The following is a 23,180-nucleotide window of genomic DNA, read 5'->3' as shown; positions in this document are numbered from 1 at the left end:
ATTGAAATTAAGATGGAAATGATTAAAAAAATATCCGTTCGCCAGTCTTTATAAGTTAAGGTAACAAATATTATTATTGTAACATCGCCAAAGAAAATCGCCAGCTTTGTCAGGTTTTCAATTTTTTATTTCAGAAATTGTGCAACACAACACATTGTGCCTACTGTCCACCGCAGCTGAACATGAAAATGTGAAAATAAAAAGTCCTTCCTCACTCTGACAAGTGAGCCACATGGTGCGTTCAGTTACACCACGCAAAAATACATCTGCCACATTAGAACCCGTTCCATTACATTATTATAGGTATTGTTGTATTACTATTATTATATTATTATTACGATTTTTGTTCATAACTTATATGTTTTGCTCCGTGTAATGGCTATTGCAATAGTACCAGTATATATTTACGTTATATTTTAAATATATTAAAACAGTGAGTGGGTGATGGCTTAGTGATACATTTACCTGACTTCAATCATCTCAGTGGCGGGCAGTGTTGTTAATAATGGCGTTACAATATAACGGCGTTACTAATGGCATGAGTTTCTTCAGTGGTGAGTAATCTAATTACTTTTCTCATCTTTGCAATGGCGTTACCGTCACTGAGGCGGGAAAGGCGTGCGTTACTATGCTTTGTGATGTTGGTTGACGACCGCGAGAAAAGTCTGAAAAAGACGGACTCACGGAGATGAGAGAGCAGAGCAGGAGTGGGGAGGAAGCAAGGGAGTGTGATACCGTTGCAAATGTTGCCGTTGCGATGCTACTATGCTAGGTGGCTCCAATAATACCTGACTGTAGCCGATAGCCTACATACTACGCCCACATGATGTTTCGGTAGATATCACATACATACAGAACTAGATGTAAATGACAGACATTAGCAACAAGTATAATAAAGAACTAGATGCATTAGGGTAATACTTTATAATAACTATCAGTTTTACTAGTTAATAGAGCATTAGTAAACTGTTCATAAATGATTTATTGTTGATTTGTGAAGTATTTGTTAACAGTTTAAGAATTTACAGGGTGTTCCAATATGGTTGACCCCATTCTCAAAGCCCATGCTAGTTGATGGAGCTTAATAAAACTATATACACTTTATATTGAAGGTCATAAGTTTTATTGGTTAAATATACAAAGAAAAGTACAAATATGTGTTGGTTCTATGGCAGTTTTTCATAAATGTGCAACATGAGTTCTGCCTGCTAAATGCCTTATCAAAATGCCTTTTCTTTTGAAGTGAACGGCATTTCTTAACCTTAAAAGATAGAAATGCCAAACGTTACACACAAAAACTTGAAACGTTTCTATACAAACTGTGTTTCAGGTCAAGAACACCCTGTAAATACTTAACAAACTGTTAACAAATACTTCACAAATCAACAATAAATAATTTATCAACAGTTTAGTAATGATCTATTAACTAGTAAATCGGATAGCTATTATAAAGTGTTAGCTGTGTTAGTAAACAGCTGCCATCTTAAAGCAGTAGACTTCTCAAGAAGGCTCTGTTGTAGAGAACCTTCCTAGCAAACCTAAGTAATCTTTATCTAAAATACTCCTAAATCGGCAAAATTGGATCTTGAAATTATCAAACAGTTTTAAAAGTTACACATGTCGAAAATAGACAGAAAGGAACTAATGCAATAACGGGAGCAATTTTAACAACTTTAACGGTTAATTCACAACATTAAATGACTTCCACACATAGCAAAGGTTACTATCTAGTTATCGCAATATCCGCAATACCCGTGTCTAGTTAACTTTAGGGTAAAGAATTGGGCTAGGGCCAATTGTCCCAAAAACCCTTTAAACTTCACATTGTGTGACCTGTTTTTTGTTGTTGTTGTTGTTTTTTAAGAAAAAAAACATGAAAATTATCACCAGTTTACTTTGCCAAGTAACTAATTATTCTGACATTCAGGTAACTGAGTTACTAACGCAATTACTTTTTGGGACAAGTAATTTGTAACTGTAATTAATTACTTTTTTAAAGTAAGATTAACAACACTGGTGGCGGGGTGGTTGTGATGGTTGTTTGCCTCTTTGTGTGCCTTACGACTGACTTCCGACCAGTTTAGGGTGTTGTCCGCCGTTTGCCCAAAGTCATCTGGGATAGGCTACAGCAGCCCTCGACCCTGACAAGGATAAGCAGTGTTGAAAATGAATAAATGCATAAAGTTATAGGAAATCTTTAAGTAACCGGCGAAAGATCGCTTAAATCTGTCATTTATGTCTCTCTTTTTTTGTAAATCAAAATATGGTCTGTCTGTCTGCTGTGATTTCAAAATAGAACAGAAGTACTATTGCGCCTTTCTGGCAGCTTTTGACCTGCTGCTCAATGTGATGCAGGTGCAATCTTTGAGGAGAATGCAGTCCGGGACGATGAAGTGTTCCAGCTGGCTGTGTCAGACCTCAGTTTGAGTGATGATGTCCTACAAAGTGAGAAGATCACACACTCTATCAAACTTATCGAACCCAACAATCCTTTCCAAGCAGTTCAAGAAGGTAAGCAACAAAGTTGAAGTGTTCTACATGGTCTGATAGTTCTTCTGTAGTTGTGATTCTGCTTGAAATTCTGGTTCTATCTTAACTTTGATTCTGCTCCTTCTTTGGTTGTTCTTCTTCAAGCTTAGTTTTTTTCTACTTCAAATTCAATCAATGTTTCTGGTTCTGCGTGTGGTTCTGGTTCATGCTTATCTTTTGGTTCTTCTTGTGGTTGTAGTTCTGGTTCCTACATTGGTCCTGCTTTTAGCTCAGGATGTAGTCTTGGTTAATACAGGAGCTATGGTTTAAGCTTAGTGATTATGATGATGCCGAAACAGATTGATGCAGATGGATTATGGAATGGACGATGACGTCGATGTTGCCATGGTTGACTGTTATGACCACAAGCTTCAAGCTTACTGATGGTGACCTTAAAACTTGAAACTTGTGGAATTGACATCCATAGAGTGCCGGGTGATGATCCAGATCCAATGACTCAATACCCCTAAATCTGGGCCTTCCACCCACACACCCAGTTTTTAATGAACTTCATTGTTAGATTAAAGTGCTCATTAATATTCCGACAAATGAGGCTAATTTTCAGACTATGAGCCATGTGACTGGGTCCAATTAGTGTCCATTTAGAGGGAAAAAAAGACATCGTTTTTCCTTGTTTCCGCTCACCTTCCTGTGCTCGTTACATTTTCTTCACCTGACAATGTGAATTCTTTTCCACCGTCAGATATTTTTTATCTTCTTAATGAGCGCGTTCTCTTTTCCCCCATCACTGTCGTCTTGAAGGGGTGTGTGTGCTTGTGTAAAATTGTGAAACTGTCACCAACATTTGGAAGCTTCCACATGTACAGTATGTCTGTATAATAGTGCTTGTCCTCATTAACGCATTTATTGCCACTGACGCTGATAAACCAGGGCTTTACAGTGCGAGCGTTTTGCTCACATTTGTGTCTAAAAATAATTTGTTGTGAGCACAGATTTTACCGCTTTAATTTTCATTTTGCTTTGAAAAATATAATAGATTTGAAGATTCCCATATTTTTTAGCTTAAATCATTAGTTATTTTAGAGCTGACCATTCTTACAGGCTTCGTATGCCTCCAATAGGGCTGGTGATTGGTGGCGTGACCAATAAAACGTGGGCTAAAACATAACGTTACACGAAGTAATCGCTGAGGTACAATTCAACTGCACCCCGTTGTTTGGGGCATATGAAACAGCGGGATTTCAATCACGGTACAGTGGCAATGAAGAAAATTCATTGCTATTTTCAAAAGATTTTAACCAAGAAGGGAAAGGAAATTGGCGAGAGAAATGCGGCAGGAGATGCTTTCTCGGTCTGCAGTTGCGTCCGAAGATATGCCGAAAGCCAGAGAGACACTGCTAGCAAGATTTACAAATTAGATCAGATTGGCTCAAACGCTTCCCTTGTCTAACACAGGAAGACAATCTTATGTTCTGTAAATACAGTGATCCCTCATTTTTTTTGGTTAACGGGACCAGAACCCGACTCGATAAGTGAAAAAACGCGAAATAGCGCCCCCCCCCCCCCCCCAAAAAAAAAAAAAACAAAATTGGGGGGGTGATACTTTGCGCTACTTTTCTGGGTCTGACAGTATCGCGTCCGAAGATATGCCGAAAGCCAGATTGGTTTAAACGCTTCCCTTTGGTAACGCAAGAAGACAATCTTATGATCTGTAAATACAGTGATTCCTCGATTTTTGCGGTTAACGGGGACCAGAAGTAGTAGATGGTAGGTTACAGTTCTTATTTTTGTGGCACTGTTAATTCACAAATCTGAATAAGTACTGACCAAGGTTGGTGAATCTTAGTAGTGAACATCTCTGACTACTCCCATACTCAAAACTATGCATTTTACTGAACCAATTTTTGAAAAAATGAATTAAAAGTCCTGGATGTGAACTTAAATCATGTTACAGTTCTCATTTTTGTGATTCTATAAATCCACAATTTTGAATAGGTTCTGGCCAAAGTTGGTGAATATTGGTAGTAGACCGGATAGTGCTGCCTATTTCAATGTAAAAGGGGCTTCTCTTGAATAGGATTAAGAGGACACAGATACGGAAGACCTAATGAGGATAACTCTGGAGGGTCCAAGTCTAGAGGAGTTTGTCCCAACTCCTGCCATATATCTCAGAATGAATTCAACCAAACGTGCTAGGCGTCTTGACCAGTGGTGGGTAAAGTAGCCAAAGATTTATCTCAAGTAAGAGTAGCGTTACTTCAAAATAATATTACTCAAGTAGAAGTAGTCATCCAAAAAATGTACTCACGTACAAGTAAAAAAGTATGATGTTAGAAGATTACTCAATAATGAGGAGCATTGTGAGTAACTGCTTACGCTATTTTTTTTCTTTTTTTTAAACAATGGTATTTTATTTCTCAGCACAAAATTATCGATATGAACTGTTATTATGATACTGTACTATAACCTGTTACATAAGAGGCCAAAGATATTTTTAAAAAAATCATGGAATTCTGGTGAAAGAAAAAAAAATCTACAGAAACGAAGCATTATTCATCCAAAGACAACGAGTGCCCTCTAGTGGAGAAAACATATTTCCTATTATAAAACTAAAAGGATCATATGTCCGGTTTTCCGTGGTCAATCGGTGCCAAATAAAAACTGGGAGAGAGATCAAAATCTGCGCTTTCGAGTCGACGGCGGTGCTCTGTGTCAAATACAGAGGTACCTTGACATACGATCGCTTCGACACACGATCTTTTTGACATACGCCGTAAAATTTGACTCGCCATTTGTTTCTACATTCGACGACATGCTCTAAATATGACGATTTTTGACAGCGCTGCAGTTTCTTTTTTTTGCCGGAAGACGGAAGCACGGCTGATTTTCTTGTGGGAAAACTCAACACTGGATCCAAAAAGGTTAGTTCAGGTGGATAAAATAAAGAAAAGGATGATGCTTATAATTGAAATGAAGATGTAAATTTTGCAAAATATAAGCATCGTGTGTGCATCCATGAACTGGGTCGAAGATAGGGCCGTAGAACGTCGATCTCGGCCGGCGGTCCTCCTCCGTCTTTATAAGTTAAGGTGACAATTCTTATTGTGGTGACAGCGCCAAAGAAATCGCCAGCTTTGTCAGGTTTCTAAACATTTATTCCATAGACTTGTGCAACACTGATGCCAGCATCAAAACAGAAACTAAAATAGAACTGCGCTCTCTTGCTCACCGTCATATCAGCCCAGCGGTGCGTTCAGGTACAGCAAAAAAAGTTTGCCACGTTAGAACCCGATTTGTTACATTATTACAGGTATTATTACCAGTGTTGTTAATCTTACTGAAAATAAGTAATTAATTATAGTTACAAATTACTTCTCCCAAAAAGTAATTGCGTTAGTAACTCAATTACCTGAATGTAAGAGTAATTAGTTACTTGGCAAAGTAATTGGTGATAATTACTTTTTTTTTTCCCTTCAAAAAAAAAAACAAAAAAACAAAACAAAAAAAAAAAAAACATTGGCCACACTATGTGAAGTTTTTTGTGAAGGTTTTTGGTACAATTGGCCCGAGCCCAATTCTTTACCCTAATTTACCCTTTACCCTGAATCAACTGTTAAAAGTTGTTAAAATTGCTCCCATTATTGTATTAGTTCCCTTGTCTCTACTTTCGACATATGTAAGTTTTAAAACTGTTTCATCATTTAAAGCAGTGCTTCTCAATTATTTTCTGTTACGCCCCCCCAAGGAAGACATAAATGTTTCGCGCCCCCCCCAACTCTCTGCCGCCACTGTAAATAGTATCATTCGTCTATATTACTATTATAAGTACGCCTCAGCCTAACATTGTGTCCTTTTTTTTCTATTAAAGAAAAAAAGTAACATAGATCAACTTATAATAAAGTATAACTTCTTTAACATTGTGTTGCTTGTAACAGAAAAGACTTAACGCGCATCAATTTGCCTGAAGTTAAAAAAAAAAAAAAAAAAAAAAAGTCACATCCAAACTGTAAAAATACACTCAAGGTACATTTCTGACCATTTGATACTGAAAAATAAAATGTAATAAAATCAGTAAATAATAACAAATTCAAATTGATTAGAAACATTTACTCTTCAGGACAACATGCCAAAAAATTTGACCGAAAAAAAAACAAAACTGAATAGAAGGGGGGGGGTCTTTGGACAGAAGGAAAGTTTTTATTTTCGCTGATTCACCACAGTGCTCACTGGTTTACTGATATAACACTGACAAAGCGGGACGATTGTGAAAATTGGCAGTATTCGGCAAATTTTCGCTGAAAAATAGTCAAGCGGCTTATCAATGAGATTGAGGTCTAATGTCTTTAAGTGGCGTCTTAACTGATTTGGCTTCTCCGCTATAATCATTTTTAGACTCAGTAAACAGTGGTCTTTCCTCATTTTCCACTATATTAAAAGTCAAAGGCAAACGGCCCGAAAAAAGCGCATTCTCGGCGGCCGAGGGAGAACCGTAGGTGAGGGCGGTGGTCGTGACGATCCCAAGCCGAAAACGGCACTTCTCGGCCGGACACGTGAGAACCGAAGAAGACAGTGGGTCGCTGCGTGAGTCCAGCTCTGCATGAGTCTCTTCCGTGTGCTCTTGCTTACTTCAAAAATACTGCACGCACTTTGAAAATGAGAGCGCCACTGCCACCCACGGAGTGGATGTGCAAGTACACGTTATTCTAGTACGGCAAAAAAAAAAAAAAAAAGCATGTTCCCCGAGGTCACTCGCGCCCCCCCTGGCATCGCTCTGCGCCCCCCTGGGGGGGCGCGCCCCACCATTTGAGAAGTACTGATTTAAAGATAGATTCAATTCAAGATTTTGCCGATTTAGAAGTATTTTAGATAAAAAGTTACTTAGGTTCGCTAGGAAGGTTCTCTACAACAGAGCCGTCCTAAAAAGTCTACTGCTTTAAGATGGCGGCTGTTTACTAACGCATCTAGTGCCGTGTCTGTCATTTTGCATCTAGTTATATCTATATACAGTATATGTGATATCTACCATGTCTACCATATCTACCATAACATGTGTGCGTAGTTTGTAGGCTATCGGCTACAACATGTATTATTGGAGCTACTTAGCATCGCGTTTGCTCGGCGTCACAACTTTCTTGCCTCCTCCCCACTCCTGCTCTGCTCTGTCGTCTCGGTGAGTCCGTCTCCCTCAGACTTTTCGACCAATATAATAACGCATAGTAACGCATGCCTTTCCGTCCTCAGTAACGGTAACGGCATTGCCAAGATGAGAAAAGTAATTAATTAGATAAATAAAAAAATAACGCCGTTAGTAACGCCGTTATTAACAACACTGATTATTACTATTACTAATATTATTATTATTATGATTTTTATACATACTTTATTTGTTTTGCTCTTTGTAATTGCTACTTGCAATAGTAACCGGTTTTTATTAGGGAGTTAGTGTAGGTTTTTGGGCTGTGGAACGAATTAATGGAATTATAATATATTCTTATGGGATAATCCTGCTCGACATACGACCATTTCGACTTAGAAACAAGGTCCTGGAACGAATTAACTTCGTATGTACTTAATTTTTTTACGGTGTTTTAAAGACTCCATGTGATTGAACAGGCCGGTTTGATCATAGAACAGCAAGCTTGAGTCTGATTGGTATAATGTAGTCATGTGCTTATTGTTGCAACGTCTCATTGGTGAAACTGCTAGAGCCACTGTTGGTGTCGTTTCAAGAAAAAAAGTAAAATATGTAGATTAAAGAGGAAAAATGTGATGACTAGATTAGCCCAAAAGAAGTGGAGTTAGAGTAGAGTTCCTTCTCAAAAATCTACTCAAGTAAAAGTAAAAACCATGGCTTTGTAAAACTACTCTTAGAAGTACATTTTTCTTTAAAAGTTACTCAACTAAATGTATTGGAGTAAATGTAACTCATTACTACCCACCTCTGGTTTTTACTATAAAAAATGTTTTTCAATATTTTTTGTCTTTAGATACAAATATAGTGCTTGTATGTGTACATTATTTGATGTTTATAATAAAAGTTCACTATAAAAAATGCTCTTATTTTTTTTTCCTGTGCTCCTAATTTTTTAAATTTCCTCCTGATGAAAAAGCATAATGTACAGCCCTGAAGACATTAAATTCTTTTTGACTAACCAGTGCATAGCTAGGTGGTAGCCCCACTTTTACTGAAAAGAACTTCGTATATTTGAAATACATCACATTTGACTGTTATTATTATCATTTTCTTGGCTGCAGCGTCTTTTGAAAAGGGTGCTCCATCCCCAACAAAATTTACGGCAGTTAGTTATTCCCTCGTCAGATAAAACATGATCGACGGCCGGCGGACAAACACGGCCTCGGTTAGCACGATAGCATGTTTAATTCATCGGACCAGTAGACGTTAGATGTCTAGTCGTAGCATCTTACAAAGTGGCAGAGGAAAACCAGGAAGGATGTAATGTATCCGCGAGGATACGCACGCACGCTGGCTGGTGATGTGAGCGTTGTTGACTCTCGGAGTTCTTTTTGGTGCCGCTTGAATTTATTTTTTCACTTTAAAAATTCAAGAGTGTTCTTTATCAGTCTGCTGCATGTCTTGGAATTGCCGTGTTTATCATTATCCCCCCCCCCCCCAAAAATAAAAACAGCTTCGGGTAGCAGTTTAACAGATTGACATGACATTGGCTGTTTATCTTAACGGCACACCGAAAAAGTCTTGAGGATACATGCAGAATTGAAAGTCATCCATTTTGATATGGAGCAGCCGTTTTAGGCCAATTTTAAGCAAACCTCTTATGGGGAATTCATCCAAATAAGCGTCAGCTAGTGGCCCTTTCTAGATAAATATTTCAAAAACAAGTATGCCAAGAAGTGGTCGCACAAAATTTGGTTTTGCATAACTAACTTAATGAGTTAAAACAACATTCTGTAGTACGAAACATGCGTATGAACTGCAGGTTTTATTTTTCTTTTCATGTTTTAAACTGTAGAATCTACGACTGAATGTGTGTACATTTAAAGTTGGGGTCTATCCTGTTGAGTAGCTTGGGTGTCAGCCAATGAGAGGATAGTGTTGGACGTTGTTGGCTCAGTGTGTGACCATTTAGGGTAAATTGAGCGAATCCCAGGCCTCTTAACTTTGAGGAACTTCGATTGGCAAAATGAGCTCCAGGAATGGACTATGCAGTTTTCTGTGTCGTCCATCATGGTGTAATACAATTGTGCACAGTTAGCACCTCATTAGGTACACAATCCAATATTCTGCCAGTAGGTTTCATGTAATAACATTCTTGTGTCTAAAAAACCCCTGAATTTCCACTTGCTGCCAATTAGTGCTGTTGTGATGACATCATGAGGCTAACTTGTTCAAAGTGTGTATGTGGACTCTGTCACCAGCATGTGCAAAAAGGACTTAAAGTTTAAAATCGCCTTCCCGTTAGTAGAGTTTAGTTTGAGAAGCTCCAAATGACTGAAGGGGGGGATGGAGAACATCACCTGTCCTCATTTCGCTGGCGTGTTGGCAGTGCGAGGTGAGCGATACATGACTCGTCAAGTTTGAGGTGTTGGAATCAAAGGCGATAATCCAGGCAGGTCTGAGATTTCCACTCGATAAAATGCCGCCGTGTCCCAGTTTCTGCGCCGAGTCTGCCTGCGGCGCTCGTTTGTGTTTACGTGCAGCTCGGAAGTCATTTGAACTTGGAAGCAACACCTGAACAAAAATGAAGGCAACACTCTGCCTTCGAGGTGTCGCGTTCATCATATGTGTTGTGTTCTTTGGTGCAGGGTTTGGCGAAACGTAGCTTGGGGGTCCGCAAAGTAGTTAGCAATAAAGTACAGATTTGAATAATTAAAAAACAAATAATGGGCATATACAAGAGAAAGGATTGGTTGCCAGTCCATGTCGTGATACAAATTGAAAAACAACCTTTCACATTAACACTCATTAAAAATGTGTAGTTTTCAATAAAGCCAGTGCTTCTCAATTATTTTCTGTTACGCCCATCCCCCACGAAGACATAAACGTTTCTCACGCCCCCCAACTCTGCCGCCACTGTAAATAGTACTATTTGTCTTGAAAATTATTGTCATAAGAACACCTCTTCATAACATTGTCCTTTTATATTAAAGGAAAAAAGTAATAAAAATCAGACTAAAGTATACCTTTATTAACATTGTTTTGTCTGTAACAGAAAAGAGTTAAGGCGCATCAATTTGCCTGAATAAAAAAGTCACATCCAAACTGTAAAAATACACTCCAGGTACATTTTATGACCATTTGATTCTGAAAAAAAAAACCTAAAAAAAAATCAATGATAATAAACTTAAATTAAACGACAGTGTTATTGGACAGGGTGACAGTTTTTATTTTTGCTGCAGCCAGTATCAGGTCCTTTGCTATGATGTTGAGTTATTTTGCACTGAGCATGCTAACAATGCATGCTGGTTGACTGCTGTAACATTGACAAAGAGGGATGATTGCTGGCAATATTCGGCACGTTTTCGCTGAAAAACAATCAAGCGTTTATCAATGTGATCGGGTTCTAAATGTCTTAATTGATTTGACTTCCCGCTGTCCGCTGCAAACCTTTGTACACACAGTAAATAGACTTGTCATTACTCGTCCCCTTCTGTATTGTTTTCTGTGTGCTCTTATTTAGTTCAAAAATACTGCGCACACTCTGCACACTCTGCAGCAAAAAAAAAGTTTCCCCGAGGTCACATGCGCCACCACGGCATGGCTCTGCGACCCCTCTCCCACCCCCGCGCCCAACTATTTGAGAAGTAATGAATTAAGCCAACATGAAAGGTTTTAAAAAGAAAAATAGGATCAATTTCAGTTCTGTGATGCAGCAATCTATTGTGATAAAACAACAAAATTGCAATAACTGCATTAACCATCAAAGTGAAGTCTGTTACTATTGTCTTGAAACAAATCTGAATAAGGAAAAACATTGCAATAAAATAATGCAAACTGGTTAATCTTCAGAGTAGCTGAGATCTGTCATTACAGAACATAGCTTCAATGATATCTGGCGCCATCTAGCGTCGTGAATGGGGAGAGTGGCTGAGATCTGTCAAGACAGAACATCGCTTCATTGATATCTGGCACCATCTAGCGTCGTGAATTGGGAGGGTGGCTGAGATCTGTCATGGCAGAACATCGCTTCAATGATATCTGGCGCCATCTAGCGTCGTGAATGGGTATAATGTCTAGACCGCGAATATAAGACGACCATCTCTTTTTCAGTCTTATTTCAATGCAAAAAACACTGTCTTATATTCGGGCCAAAAGTAAAAGTAGTCCACCAAAAAATGTACTCAAGTACAACTGAAAAAGTATTTGGTGAAAAGAATACTCAAATAATGAGTAACATTGTCAGTAACTGCTTATATTTTTGATTTTTTTTTTTTTTTAAACAATGGTATTTTTTTTTTCCGATCACAAAGTTATCTATATTGACTGTTGTTATAATGATACTGTACAATAACCCATTACATAACTACATTAGGCCAAAGAAATACACACAATAAAAGTCAGTCATGTTTTTATTGTTGCAACGTCTCATTGGGTAAATCGGTTGAGCTACGCCGGTAATACACCAGGCACATCTCCACTCTTGGCATCGCTGGCAAAAAAATAATAAATCTAATATGTAGAAAATTGGAGGAAAATTATAACGACTTTTGTGTAGCCCAAAGTAGCGAAGTAAGAGTAGCGTTTTTTCTTCACAAATCTACTCAAGTAAAAGTAAAAAGTATCACTCAGTAAAACTCTTCTTAGAAGTACATTTTTCTCAAAAAGTTACTCAAGTAAATGTAACGGAGTACATGTAACGCGCTTCTAACCACCTTTGTTGCTGATGTAATTGCTGCTTGAATTCCAATTTGGGAGACCAGATCGGATTCAGGCCACATATGAAAGTGACCCAGATCGGATTAGAAGTGGTCCACTTTGAAGGAATCTGACCTTCTAGTCAGACCGCCGGAATCGCGCCAGCCGAACCACCTGGCCCGCGCTGCCGCAGCTCCAGTGACCCGTGCCAGCGAGAGTCCGACAACCCGGCCAGAAGACCAAACTCTGCTTGTTCACCTTAGTCTTAAACCCTTTGTACTGACTCCATTTTGAAAAGTTTAAAGAAGGCTCACTGAAAACAAGTTGACAATTTATTAAGGTCGACAGCAATCAAAACGGCAAGACGAAACGGAAACACTCGGGCGAGGAGGCAAGGTCACCCTATCACACGTCAACAAAAGGTTCCCGAGAAAAAATGACAACGCTTAGTTAAACATTCAGTCTTATGAAGGGTCTTGCGGGGCGGGCCGTGGGCAGGAAGAAGGGTGTGTTTGAGATTGTTGTCTGTTTCTGGATTGGACAGGAGGATTCGGGAGTTGATGTTGTCAGGGCCACGAGGGTTGTTGATTTTGCCACCTCAGCATCAAAGGAGTTCTTGGATATCTGTCGTTCTCCCGTGTTCCTTGTGTAGGGACAGGGCGTCCCCCCATTTGTTCTGGACTGTCCGGGAGAATTGATTGCGAGAGTTGGTGGTGCAGACTTGGGCTTGTCGGCGTCAATTTGCTCAGTCAGTTGCATAATGGACACGTTGGGCTTCCGTGATAAGAAGGCGTTGTTTATCTCTTATGCCCTATATTCCGCTTGTTTTCCTTTAACTATGGTATAAGTGCTATCTGTTTTATGTTGGGTGTGTCAAACAGTCAATACGAGAAACGATACAATTCCCTGATTGATTATATTGTGCGTTAGAGTAATGCAAACAGTTAGATGGTCCAAAGAGAAAAGGCTTCAACTTCTATGTGACTTGTCACGCTCAGACCGTCAAGTTAATGCCTCACTCGAGTCGAAAAAACACGAAAAAAATCGGATTTGTGCATTAAGATGTGCGGTATGAACCTGGCCCTAGAAACCCCTAGTTGTTGCCCTGCATCTCACGCACATTTCAATACAGATGACGTGATTACTCATCTTTGGTTTAAAATGTCGAACCTTCACTGCAAATCATATTTTCCGTTTGCCATTTCCACTCTTAAAGTGCACCAATCTTCATACCCGTCCACGAGTGCCACTCTCAGGGGACACGGGACACACAAAAACACGCACACCCACACACACATTCAGTGAGTTCCTCTGCGGTTGACATGACAACCGCTGGGAGACGGAGCAGTCTTCAGTCAGTCCATACGGGAGCCACCTGTTGATTCATCTGCAACCACACGTGTTCAATTAAACATGTGCACACACACTTACAAATACATAAACGCGCTGTCACAAACACACAGTCACAGATACACAGTGAGAATTACACTGTCACAAACATTCACAAGTGCACAAAAGTGCACTCGCCGAGTCACAAGCACAGAAATACACAGACATAAGCACCTGCAATTATGTCCACAAGATGTTGCTTGGTGAAATTAATGGTATATCAGTAGGTAATTTGATTTTGTATGAAAGACGACTGAGTTTAGTCATACAGTGCTGGCCAAAAGTATTGGCACCCTTGCGATTCTGTCAGATAATGCTCAATTATTCCTAGAAAATGATTGCAATTACAAATGTTTGGGTAGTATTATCTTCATTTATTTTGCTAGCAATGAAAAAACACAAAAGAGAATGGGGGGAAAAAAACCGTTATGATTTTACACAAAACTCCAAAAATGGGCCGGACAAAAGTATTGCAACCTTTGAAAATTCATGTGATGCTTCTCTAATTTCTATAATTAACAGAACCTGTTACTTACCTGTGGCACATAACAGATGGTGGCACTAACTAAATCACACCTGCAGCCAGTTAAAATGGATTAAAATGGACTCAACCTCTGTCCTGTGTCCTCGTGTGTACCACATTGAGCATGGAGAAAAGAAATAAGACCAAAGAACTGTCTGTGGACTTGAGAAGCAAAATTGTGAGGAAGGATGAGCAATCTCAAGGCTACAAGTCCATATCCAAAGACCTGGATGTTCCTTTGTCTATCGTGCACAGTGCCATCAATATGTGTAAAGCCCATGGCACTGTGGCTAACCTCCCTAGATGTGGACAGAGAAGAAAAACTGACGAGAGGTTTCAACAAAAAATTGTGCGGATGGTGGATAAAGAACCTCGACTAACATCCAAACAAGTTCAAGCTGTCCTGCAGTCCGAGGGTACAACAGTGTCAACCCGTACTATCTGTCGGCGTCTGAATGAAAAGGGACTCTATGGTAGGATACCCAAGAAGACCCCACTTCTAAACCCAGACACATAAAAAAAAGCCAGGCTGGAGTTTGCCAAAACCTACCTAAGAAAGCCAAAAACTTTTTGGAAGAATGTTCTCTGGTCAGATTAGACAAAAGTAGAGCTTTTTGGGAAAAGGCATCAACATAGAGTTTACAGGAAAAAAAACGAGGCCTTCAAAGAAAAGAACACGGTCCCCACAGTCAAACATGGCGGAGCTTCCCTGATGTTTTGGGGTTGCTTTGCTACCTCTGGCACTGGACCGCTTGACTGTGTGCATGGGATTATGAAGTCTGAAGATTACCAACAAATTTTACAGCATAATGTTTGGCCCAGGGTGTGAAAGCTGGGTCTCTCTCAGAGGTCATTGGTCTTCCAGCAGGACAATGACCCAAAACACACTTCAAAAAGCACTAAAAAAGGGTTTGAGAGAAAGCACTGGAGACTTCTAAAGTGGCCAGCAATGAGTCCAGACCTGAATCCCATAGAACACCTGTGGAGAGATCTGAAAATGGCGGTTTGGAGAAGGCACCCTTCAAGTATCAGATTCCTGGAGCAGTTGGCCAAAGAAGAATGTTCTAAAATTCCAGCAGAGCATTGTAAGAAACTCATTGATGGATACCGGAAACGGTTGTTCGCAGTTATTTCATCTAAAGGTTGTGCTACCAAGTATTAGGCTGAGGGCGCCAATACTTTTTTCCGGCCCATTTTTGGAGTTTTGTGTAAAATGATAATGATTAAATTTTTTTCATTCTCTTTTTTTTCATTGCAAGCAAAATAAATGAAGATATTCCTACCAAAGCCTTTGTGATTGCAATCATTTTCTGGGAGAACTTGAGCATTATCTGACAGAATTGTAGTGGTGCCAATACTTTTGGCAAGAACTGTAACTACACAGTCAAAAAGGCCAATCACTTATATTTTGTCTCCCACAGTAGATGTGCTTCATCTCTAACTTTCTAACGACAGTGCATAAATGTTGTTTAACACAAACATTGGCATGTTTTTATTTGTGTTTCCGTGCTGACAATATGTCGTCAGCGCGGCGCCACTTCATGAATAAACGCTGAATTAAAGATGCCGTGCCTGGCTAATAAGGACTCATGTATCTTTGATGCGCCATTGATGAATTATGAAGAAGCTCTGGCTACTGCCTCGTTAGCGCGCGACAAAACACCGCCGCTGCGTCGTCACGCTAACGTCTTTTGCTAGCCAGTTAACTCAGCTGAGTCACCGCAAGCCACATGTGTTTAAGGAACTTGTGCGGTCATGCGGGCATCTCATGACGAGCCGTGTGAGACGCGACAGCGTATTGGCCTCTTGTTGGTTTTTAACGGTGAACTTGTTCACACTGTGAGATATTTATAAATTGGATCAAAGACAAAGCTTCTAATGTGGGCGTGTGTTTGCCGTCTGCTGATGATGGTTAGCATTTGAAGCTATCGCTCAGATTATGAAACTTGGGAATGAAAAATGCTGGCAGAGGCTTGTGTCTCCCTATACCATGTGACGGGCACACATAGACGATATACACACTGACAAACACACACCCATGACATACACAACAGACAGAGGCACACATTACAAATGCGTTCACATAAACAACACACACGAAGATAGACACACACACGCACTTACAGCAGCATTGAATTACTCTATGTCTCAAGACGGATGAACAGAGATTCCTTATTTGAAGGAAATGATCATTCCTAGGCGAGTTACAGTATATAAGTGAAATTGGGCCCTTCCCAAGAGCCCAGCAGTCAATTTCCCATGGCACACTCTTGTGTTTGGGAATCCATGACATAAACAAACAAGTCAGCTCCACAGAGAAAAGCAGAAGCAGAGTCTGTTTTCCACTCATTCCTATTACACAGGGGAAACGAGGAATTATCGCTGAAGTGCAGGTATCCTTGACTTTAGGCCTTTACTGACAGACAAATCTCGGTCTTGATCCTCAAGTGCAAACGGCTATCTCGTGTGTAAAATGCTTGAGTTTGCAAAAGTCTTTTGAAAGCTTGAATGCAGCTTGAGTTTAGCCGTCTTTCAATAGTGCCAGCTCAAAATTCACTGTGGAGACTTACAACTAGAATTGAACATTGTTCAAAATGGCTCTTATCTGTGTGTAGTTGAGTGTGCCACTCTAAAGTGAATTCAGAATTTTTTTTTTCGAAATAACATTCTACAGTGCTGTCTGCAGATTAGGGTGGCCATTCTTGATTTATGCAGGACAGTCCTTCGTTTAAATGCCTCGCCCGGCGTCCTGCGAAGCCTTGAGCTCGACAATTATGTGTCCTCACTTTTGAATTTGCACCAGACCAGGATATATGCATGTGCTCGCTGCATTGTAAGCTGCCACAAGTAGGACATGTTAAAGTGCTATTTTACCTCAAAATATGATTTGCTGTTCACTTGGAGGTGCCATTGCCACAGGTGAGTGATTTTCCATTGTCAATGCAGCTGTTAACAAGAGTGAATTGCTGAATTTAATTCAATTGTTGTCGGTTGTGTTAGCATCTTAGCGGTTAGCTGCTAATCATGACTATTTGTTGGTGCTGAACCTCGCTCCACTTTTTTAAATATGATAAAATGTTTTATATCTAATCACTAAATTCCACAGAGTGTCATCCTTATTGGTGTTGCGGAAATGTCCACCCTACATGGGATAGTACAGTCTCTTCCCTTAGGCCTTTGTCTGTATAACATTCTGGCGGTATGATAACCTTAAGCCAAAATATCACGGTATCACGGTATTGCAATTACAGCTTTAAAATGTGTCACTTGGAGTAACTTACTTTGATATCTGAGTTAAAAAACAAAACAAAACAAAAAACGTATTTACGTTGAACAGGATTTGTATTTCTCAAAACATTAGCAGATTGGAACATAAGTATAATGTTAGGTTTAACCCTTTAACACCGAACGTGTCGGCAGCGACGCGTTTACGCATATCGTCTTTGAAGCTTCGTCACGCTGTAATTACATCACCCACGTACTGCTGGTTGGTCTCGTTTGAAAGTGCGAAAGTTGATGTCCACACCAGTTTTTATTTGAAGTCAATCGGCCAAGAAAAACGGGAGATAATGTCATTTGAGTTTTATAGTTTTATCGCACTCATAAATAAGCATTAAAACGCTGCATGGACCATGTATCCATCTCCATATTGTCATCATTTCTTGTCCTTTTTCAAAGCGAAAGCAGCACAAAAGACTACTTATCCCAAGAGTCGTTGTGATGTCAGGAAGGACGAACCGAATGTGATCATTTTTAATAAATTTCCGAGCGAGGCGCCAACTATTGAAAGCGAGGAATGCGAAGCAAGCAGCGGCCGGTGTCGTGCCGGAAAATGCACAACACCGGTTGGTTTGAGCGAGCAACTTTGAAACGTGCAGAATGAATCTAAAACTACATTTAGCACAAGCTAATGCATTATTACATTAACTCAAGGAAGAAGATGAGTCGTATTTGTCGTTGTTTTCCTCTGATGAATCGGCGTCTCGGCGAGTAGAAGTGACAGCAGAGCGCAAACGGCGAAAGAGTAGGCTGTGTGACGTTGTGTGTGACGCAGCTCCGTGACCTGTTCAAAAAGAAGCTTTATTGAGTGCGCAAAAAAAAAACTTTATTGGGTCGCATGCCTGAAAAATCCAAGAAATTGAACTACTTGTCAATATTTTTTAAAACTTTTTTTCAAAGTTATATATATTTTTTCTTCACTATAATCTTTTCAATTTTTATGTAGATGTGTGTGCGACAAGCTTGATTGCATGTACGTATATACTTTTGATAAGGTGATGGGTACAACACCTAACTTCACAAAGAGATATCTTCCAAACCCTTTTTGTGTTAGATGATATATATATATATTTTTTTTTTTTTCTCACTATTTTGCACACTATATAGCCTGTTTTGACCATAGTATGTGTAAAGGCCAAAAACGCCTATGACCATACCTGCTGTTTGTGTTGAATTGTCAAACATAAAACTATTCAATCTTATTTTTTTCTATTGAATGTTTATCCTAACAAGTTGAATAAATATTATCAAGCTTCAAAACGGTTGGTTGAACATGTTTGGTTGTCAATGGGACGTCAACATTACAAATTTTGAAAAAAGATTTTGGGATTTTTTTGTCTTTTTGGGTCCAAAATGTGGATTATAATTGGTCAGTGAAGAAAACAACAGTTTAGACATGAAGTTCAATGTGTCCTGAAAAAAGGGACCCAATTTGGCCATTGTAAACAGTTTTTTCTTTGAAATATAAAGGCAACATCAAATGCATGCAAATTCGGCCAAAATAGGCTTAGGTGTTAAAGGGTTAAAAAAAAAAAAATCTATATAAAATTAAAATAAAAAAATATTCCATAAAAAGCACGTGTGTATGACAAGTATCATGTTTACTTTATGCACACACTCTCTTTCGCAACCCACAGTTGCCAGAGAGAAATAAACACCACCGCTAGACACACTAAACACGCTGGAGTTAACTCTCGTAGCTGGTGGGAAAGGTCCATGACAGTGTTTACTAACCTATAATTTTGTATAAATGCGAAATCATATTGGAGGTATTGCCTCCTCGGCAACCACCCTCCGCAAACATGTTTTACATGTCGGTTGGCCCTCCTCCTATTAGCCGCAGCCGTCTGTACCTTTTCTGTAACAGAAGTATTCCCATACCGGCAATTTCCTTTTCTTCAATGGGGGAAAATGTTCAGGAGTTTCACCTTCTCCAGCCATTGTGCAGCACAGCTGACTCACTGACACTGAGCAACAACCGGGAGGGGGATGGTTGAGCCTTACAACTTCAAGTGAGGGCTTGGGGACATAAATAATAGCTAATATCTTAGGGACGGTATGACGGAAAATATTTGCGGTTTTGAAACCTTGACGTTTTCATACCACGGTTTACCTTGAAACCGGTGTAGGCGCACTATCCTATTCCCCTCACTATCCACTCGCGGGGGGGCCTGTGCTTATCAGTGACGTCCCGTTATTCTCGTTATATGATTGGCCGAAGAGTCAAAATGCTCTCCCGTGAAATGCCTGTTTAAAAATTAAACGGCGGTCATCATGTTGAGTTCTTTCTTTGGCTAACCATGGACGACTTATATGAGGAAATTTTCCACTAAAGACAGGAGAAGTTTAAAGTGCCTTTGACATGAAAAATCATGTTTATTTCATAATACACGCGTTTTTTTATGCTCCTGAATGAAATGGACCGCTTGGATGTGTGTGGAAGCGATCGCTATATTTATTTAGTTTTTTGAATCCCGTTTAATGAAAATGAGTGACTTCCGGATTTCCGGATTTCGACTCTTCGGCCAATCATATAGCAAGAATAAGGAACGTCACTGTCAAGCGCAGGCCCCGCGCAGGCACCGCGAGTGGATAGTGAGGGGAAGAGGATAGTGAACCTACACTGGTAATCGGCACATGTCTACTTGACACTCATATCTCAAAACGATTAAATCTCAAATTACTGAATATTTATCAATTGAAATGAAAGTAAATGTAGATAACCTGGTCAGGCCTTTTTCAGTTTTTTTGGGAAGGGGAATTGCATCCAAAAAGTGAAACCTTTCAAGCAAAATTTTAGTGCGCTTAAAAATGAATGTGCCTTTGACCTTGACTAGCAAACATAGTGACGCAAATATGCAAATACATGCAAATACTCCTAATGAGGTACAGTGGTACCCTTTTACATTGATGCCTTCAGGCTCGTAGAGGAAGTAAAAAAGAGCCGCGGTTTCCTCAAAATCTCCTTCAGAGTCATAAGTGGTGAACGTGAGGATTAAAGGAGGGCAAGATGAGGCGCGGATTCGCAGCCATCAACAAAAGGGACGGAGATGAAGATGAAGACGACGGGATGCGTCACTGCCGACGGCCGGGGGGCTCGTCCCGCTCGCTGGCTCGCTCTCGTTCTTCCCGTTTATCGGAGCGCGGCTTTAATTATGAAGACTCTGTGAAGCCGAGCGGCGCGCACGCCGCGTCGCTTCGTTTGCTTTTTGCTCTTTAAACTGTGCTTAGGCGCCGCTCGGCTTGCCGTTAAAAGCTCGGTGAACGCCGCCCTAGCGAGACCTCCCATCGTTCTGCTCCTTTTAACATCTCTGTCAGCTCACGATTTATTCTTTTGTTTTTGTGTCATTTTTCTGTTTCAACATTTACGTTTGCTGTAAAATGATTACAAAACACCACCCACAAAACTAGTGGTGTTTAAAAGGCAGTGGGAAGAAGTTGAGACTTCGGAAAACACGCCCTCTCAAATTCTCTTCCCATCATACTACTGCTATAACCGCTACTTCTACACCTACCTCTACTACTTCCAGCCATGTACAGATATTTTTGAGGGCATGTGTTTGTTCCCCGAAATTATTCAAACCGTTAACTCTTTAAAGGGTGCTTATTTAACTCACTGGCTGACTTTGACAGGCTAGACGTCCAATCCATTTTGACTGGATTGGATTGAAATGGGCGGACGTCTAGCGCCAACAATGGCGATGAAATATTAACAATCAGTCCGCCCAGTTTAAATGTATTGGACGTCGGTCATTGTCAGTGGCGATAAGTTAAATACTATGAAAAATAAAATCAATTTTCAAGAGTTATTGGGGGCAATAATGAGAGTGGAGTTCTGTTTTTACTAATTTTAATGTTAATCATTTAGTTTTTAATAATGTTTTATTGATTTACATTATAATCTAGACCGAGTTTCTACACATGCAGACATCACACTTTGGGTCATGCAGGCCATGGCAAATGTTATTATTGAGGACTAGGTGACCCTTTATGGGGTTAAGCTTTTTCATAATTAAAACAAAATATTACCAAAAATAGTCACTTGCCCTATAAAGGGTTAAGAAAAAGCATCAGTCCAGTAGAGGTGGGAATCTTTTGGCACCTAACGATTCTATTACGATTATTATTCAGAGGCTCCAATTCGATTATAAATCGATTATTGATGTTGAAAAATCCTCTCAGGCTAAACCAAACTAATATTTCACTATCATGTTAACAGTTTAAAACAGTAAATAAAATACTCAAGTCTCATTCTGTATCAGCAGCTTTAAACTACTTTCAATTAATTTAATGATGTGAATCAATCGTTAAAGTTGTTAAAATTCTCCCGTTATTCCATAATTTCCCTTCCGTCTACTTTGGACATGTCAAAGTTTTAAAACTGTTTCATAATTTAAAGATGGATTCAAGTTATGATTTTGCCGATTTAGGAGTATTTTAGATAAAAAGTTAATTATGTTCGCTACAACAGAGCCTTCTAGAGACGTCTACTGCTTTAAGATGGCGGCTGTTAACAACGCATTAACTGCTAAACGGCAAGTCTGTCATTTTGCATCTAGTTCTTTTTCCATGTTCTACCAGCGCCGTCGTCTGTCATTGTGCATCTAGTTCTACATATACTGGACTGTCTCAGAAAATTAGAATACACAATATTCTAATTTTCTGAGACAGTCCTGTATATTGTTCTATGTAAAGGACGTCAGCCAAGGTCGGCCCCCCACATTTTTACCACGCCAAATCTGGTCCCCTTTGCAAAAAGTTTGGACACCCCTGCTTTAAATGGTGGATTAATGTACAGGACTGTCTCAGAAAATTAGAATATTGTGTATTCTAATTTTCTGAGACAGTCCAGTATGTGATATCTACTATAGCCGTATGTGGCCGTATGTTTGTAGCAACTAGCAACTGTGCGTTGTTCGAAGCAGCTGTCGGCCGCAGTCAGGTATTATTGTTTTTTTGTTGTTGTTTTTTTTATCTAGCGGCATGAGTTGAACATGATATTTACTCTCGGTCCGTTCCTCATTGCGTCCTGAAGACTGCGCTGACTGTATTTTAATTCCGCTTTACCTGGTATAATTCAATAATCGGAATTTGGATGTTTGTGGATCGTTCTCGAATCTTCCACGGCCGAATCGCGAATAATCTAAGAATCGGAAATTTCGCACGCCTCTACTGTCTACTAATACTACTTACGTCTAACTAGCACTGCTAATAATTTTATTGATGACAAAGGAAACAAGCTAGACAAAGAAGCATCCATTTTCCACGCAGTAACAAGTCGAAGTAATTGAGTGACGTTTAACACTTGTTTTTATTCATTCAACTTTGGCAGTTTTGTTAACAACACTTTTTTTCTTTGGCCCAGTCAAATCATTTATTGATGTTTACTTCCATTTTACAGGACCTTTAAGCATGAAACGTCGATGCAGAGTAGTAAAGTCCACCAGTCTATTAATGGTTTGACCTGCGGACTGTCAGCGCCTCGTTACATCCCTGCAATAGGATTTCTGAATGTATTTTTCCTTCTTTTTCCTTCTTGATCCAAACACCATCGTATGCTGGCTCGCTGCCATCGCCCGACTTCAGTCGTTGGTTGATGAATAACACTCAGTGTGCATGTTTTGCAGCCAGCCAGCGTTACCATGGTAATGTGAGATGACATGCTGG

At 39.7% G+C, this 23,180-nt stretch overlaps 1 protein-coding gene across 3 annotated transcripts in view; it reads left to right on the top strand.

Annotated features, from left to right (window-relative positions):
• The window catches only part of LOC130909991 (glutamate receptor ionotropic, delta-1-like), a 261,884-nt gene that overhangs the window by 20,319 nt on the left and 218,385 nt on the right, over nucleotides 1-23,180 (top strand). For all 3 annotated transcript variants that reach the window (XM_057826984.1, XM_057826983.1, XM_057826982.1), the window contains one exon: nucleotides 2,356-2,511. Coding sequence is in view for 2 of the 3 variants with exons in the window: in XM_057826983.1 (XP_057682966.1) it covers nucleotides 2,356-2,511 (156 nt within the window). In the remaining variant the exon portion in view is untranslated. The remainder of the gene's footprint in view (nucleotides 1-2,355; nucleotides 2,512-23,180) is intronic.

Source organism: Corythoichthys intestinalis, chromosome 21 (genome assembly GCF_030265065.1).
Source record: "Corythoichthys intestinalis isolate RoL2023-P3 chromosome 21, ASM3026506v1, whole genome shotgun sequence".
NCBI lineage: Eukaryota > Metazoa > Chordata > Actinopteri > Syngnathiformes > Syngnathidae > Corythoichthys > Corythoichthys intestinalis.
Note: the sequence above shows the minus strand (reverse complement) of the source record. Positions and strands in the feature narration are given on the sequence as shown.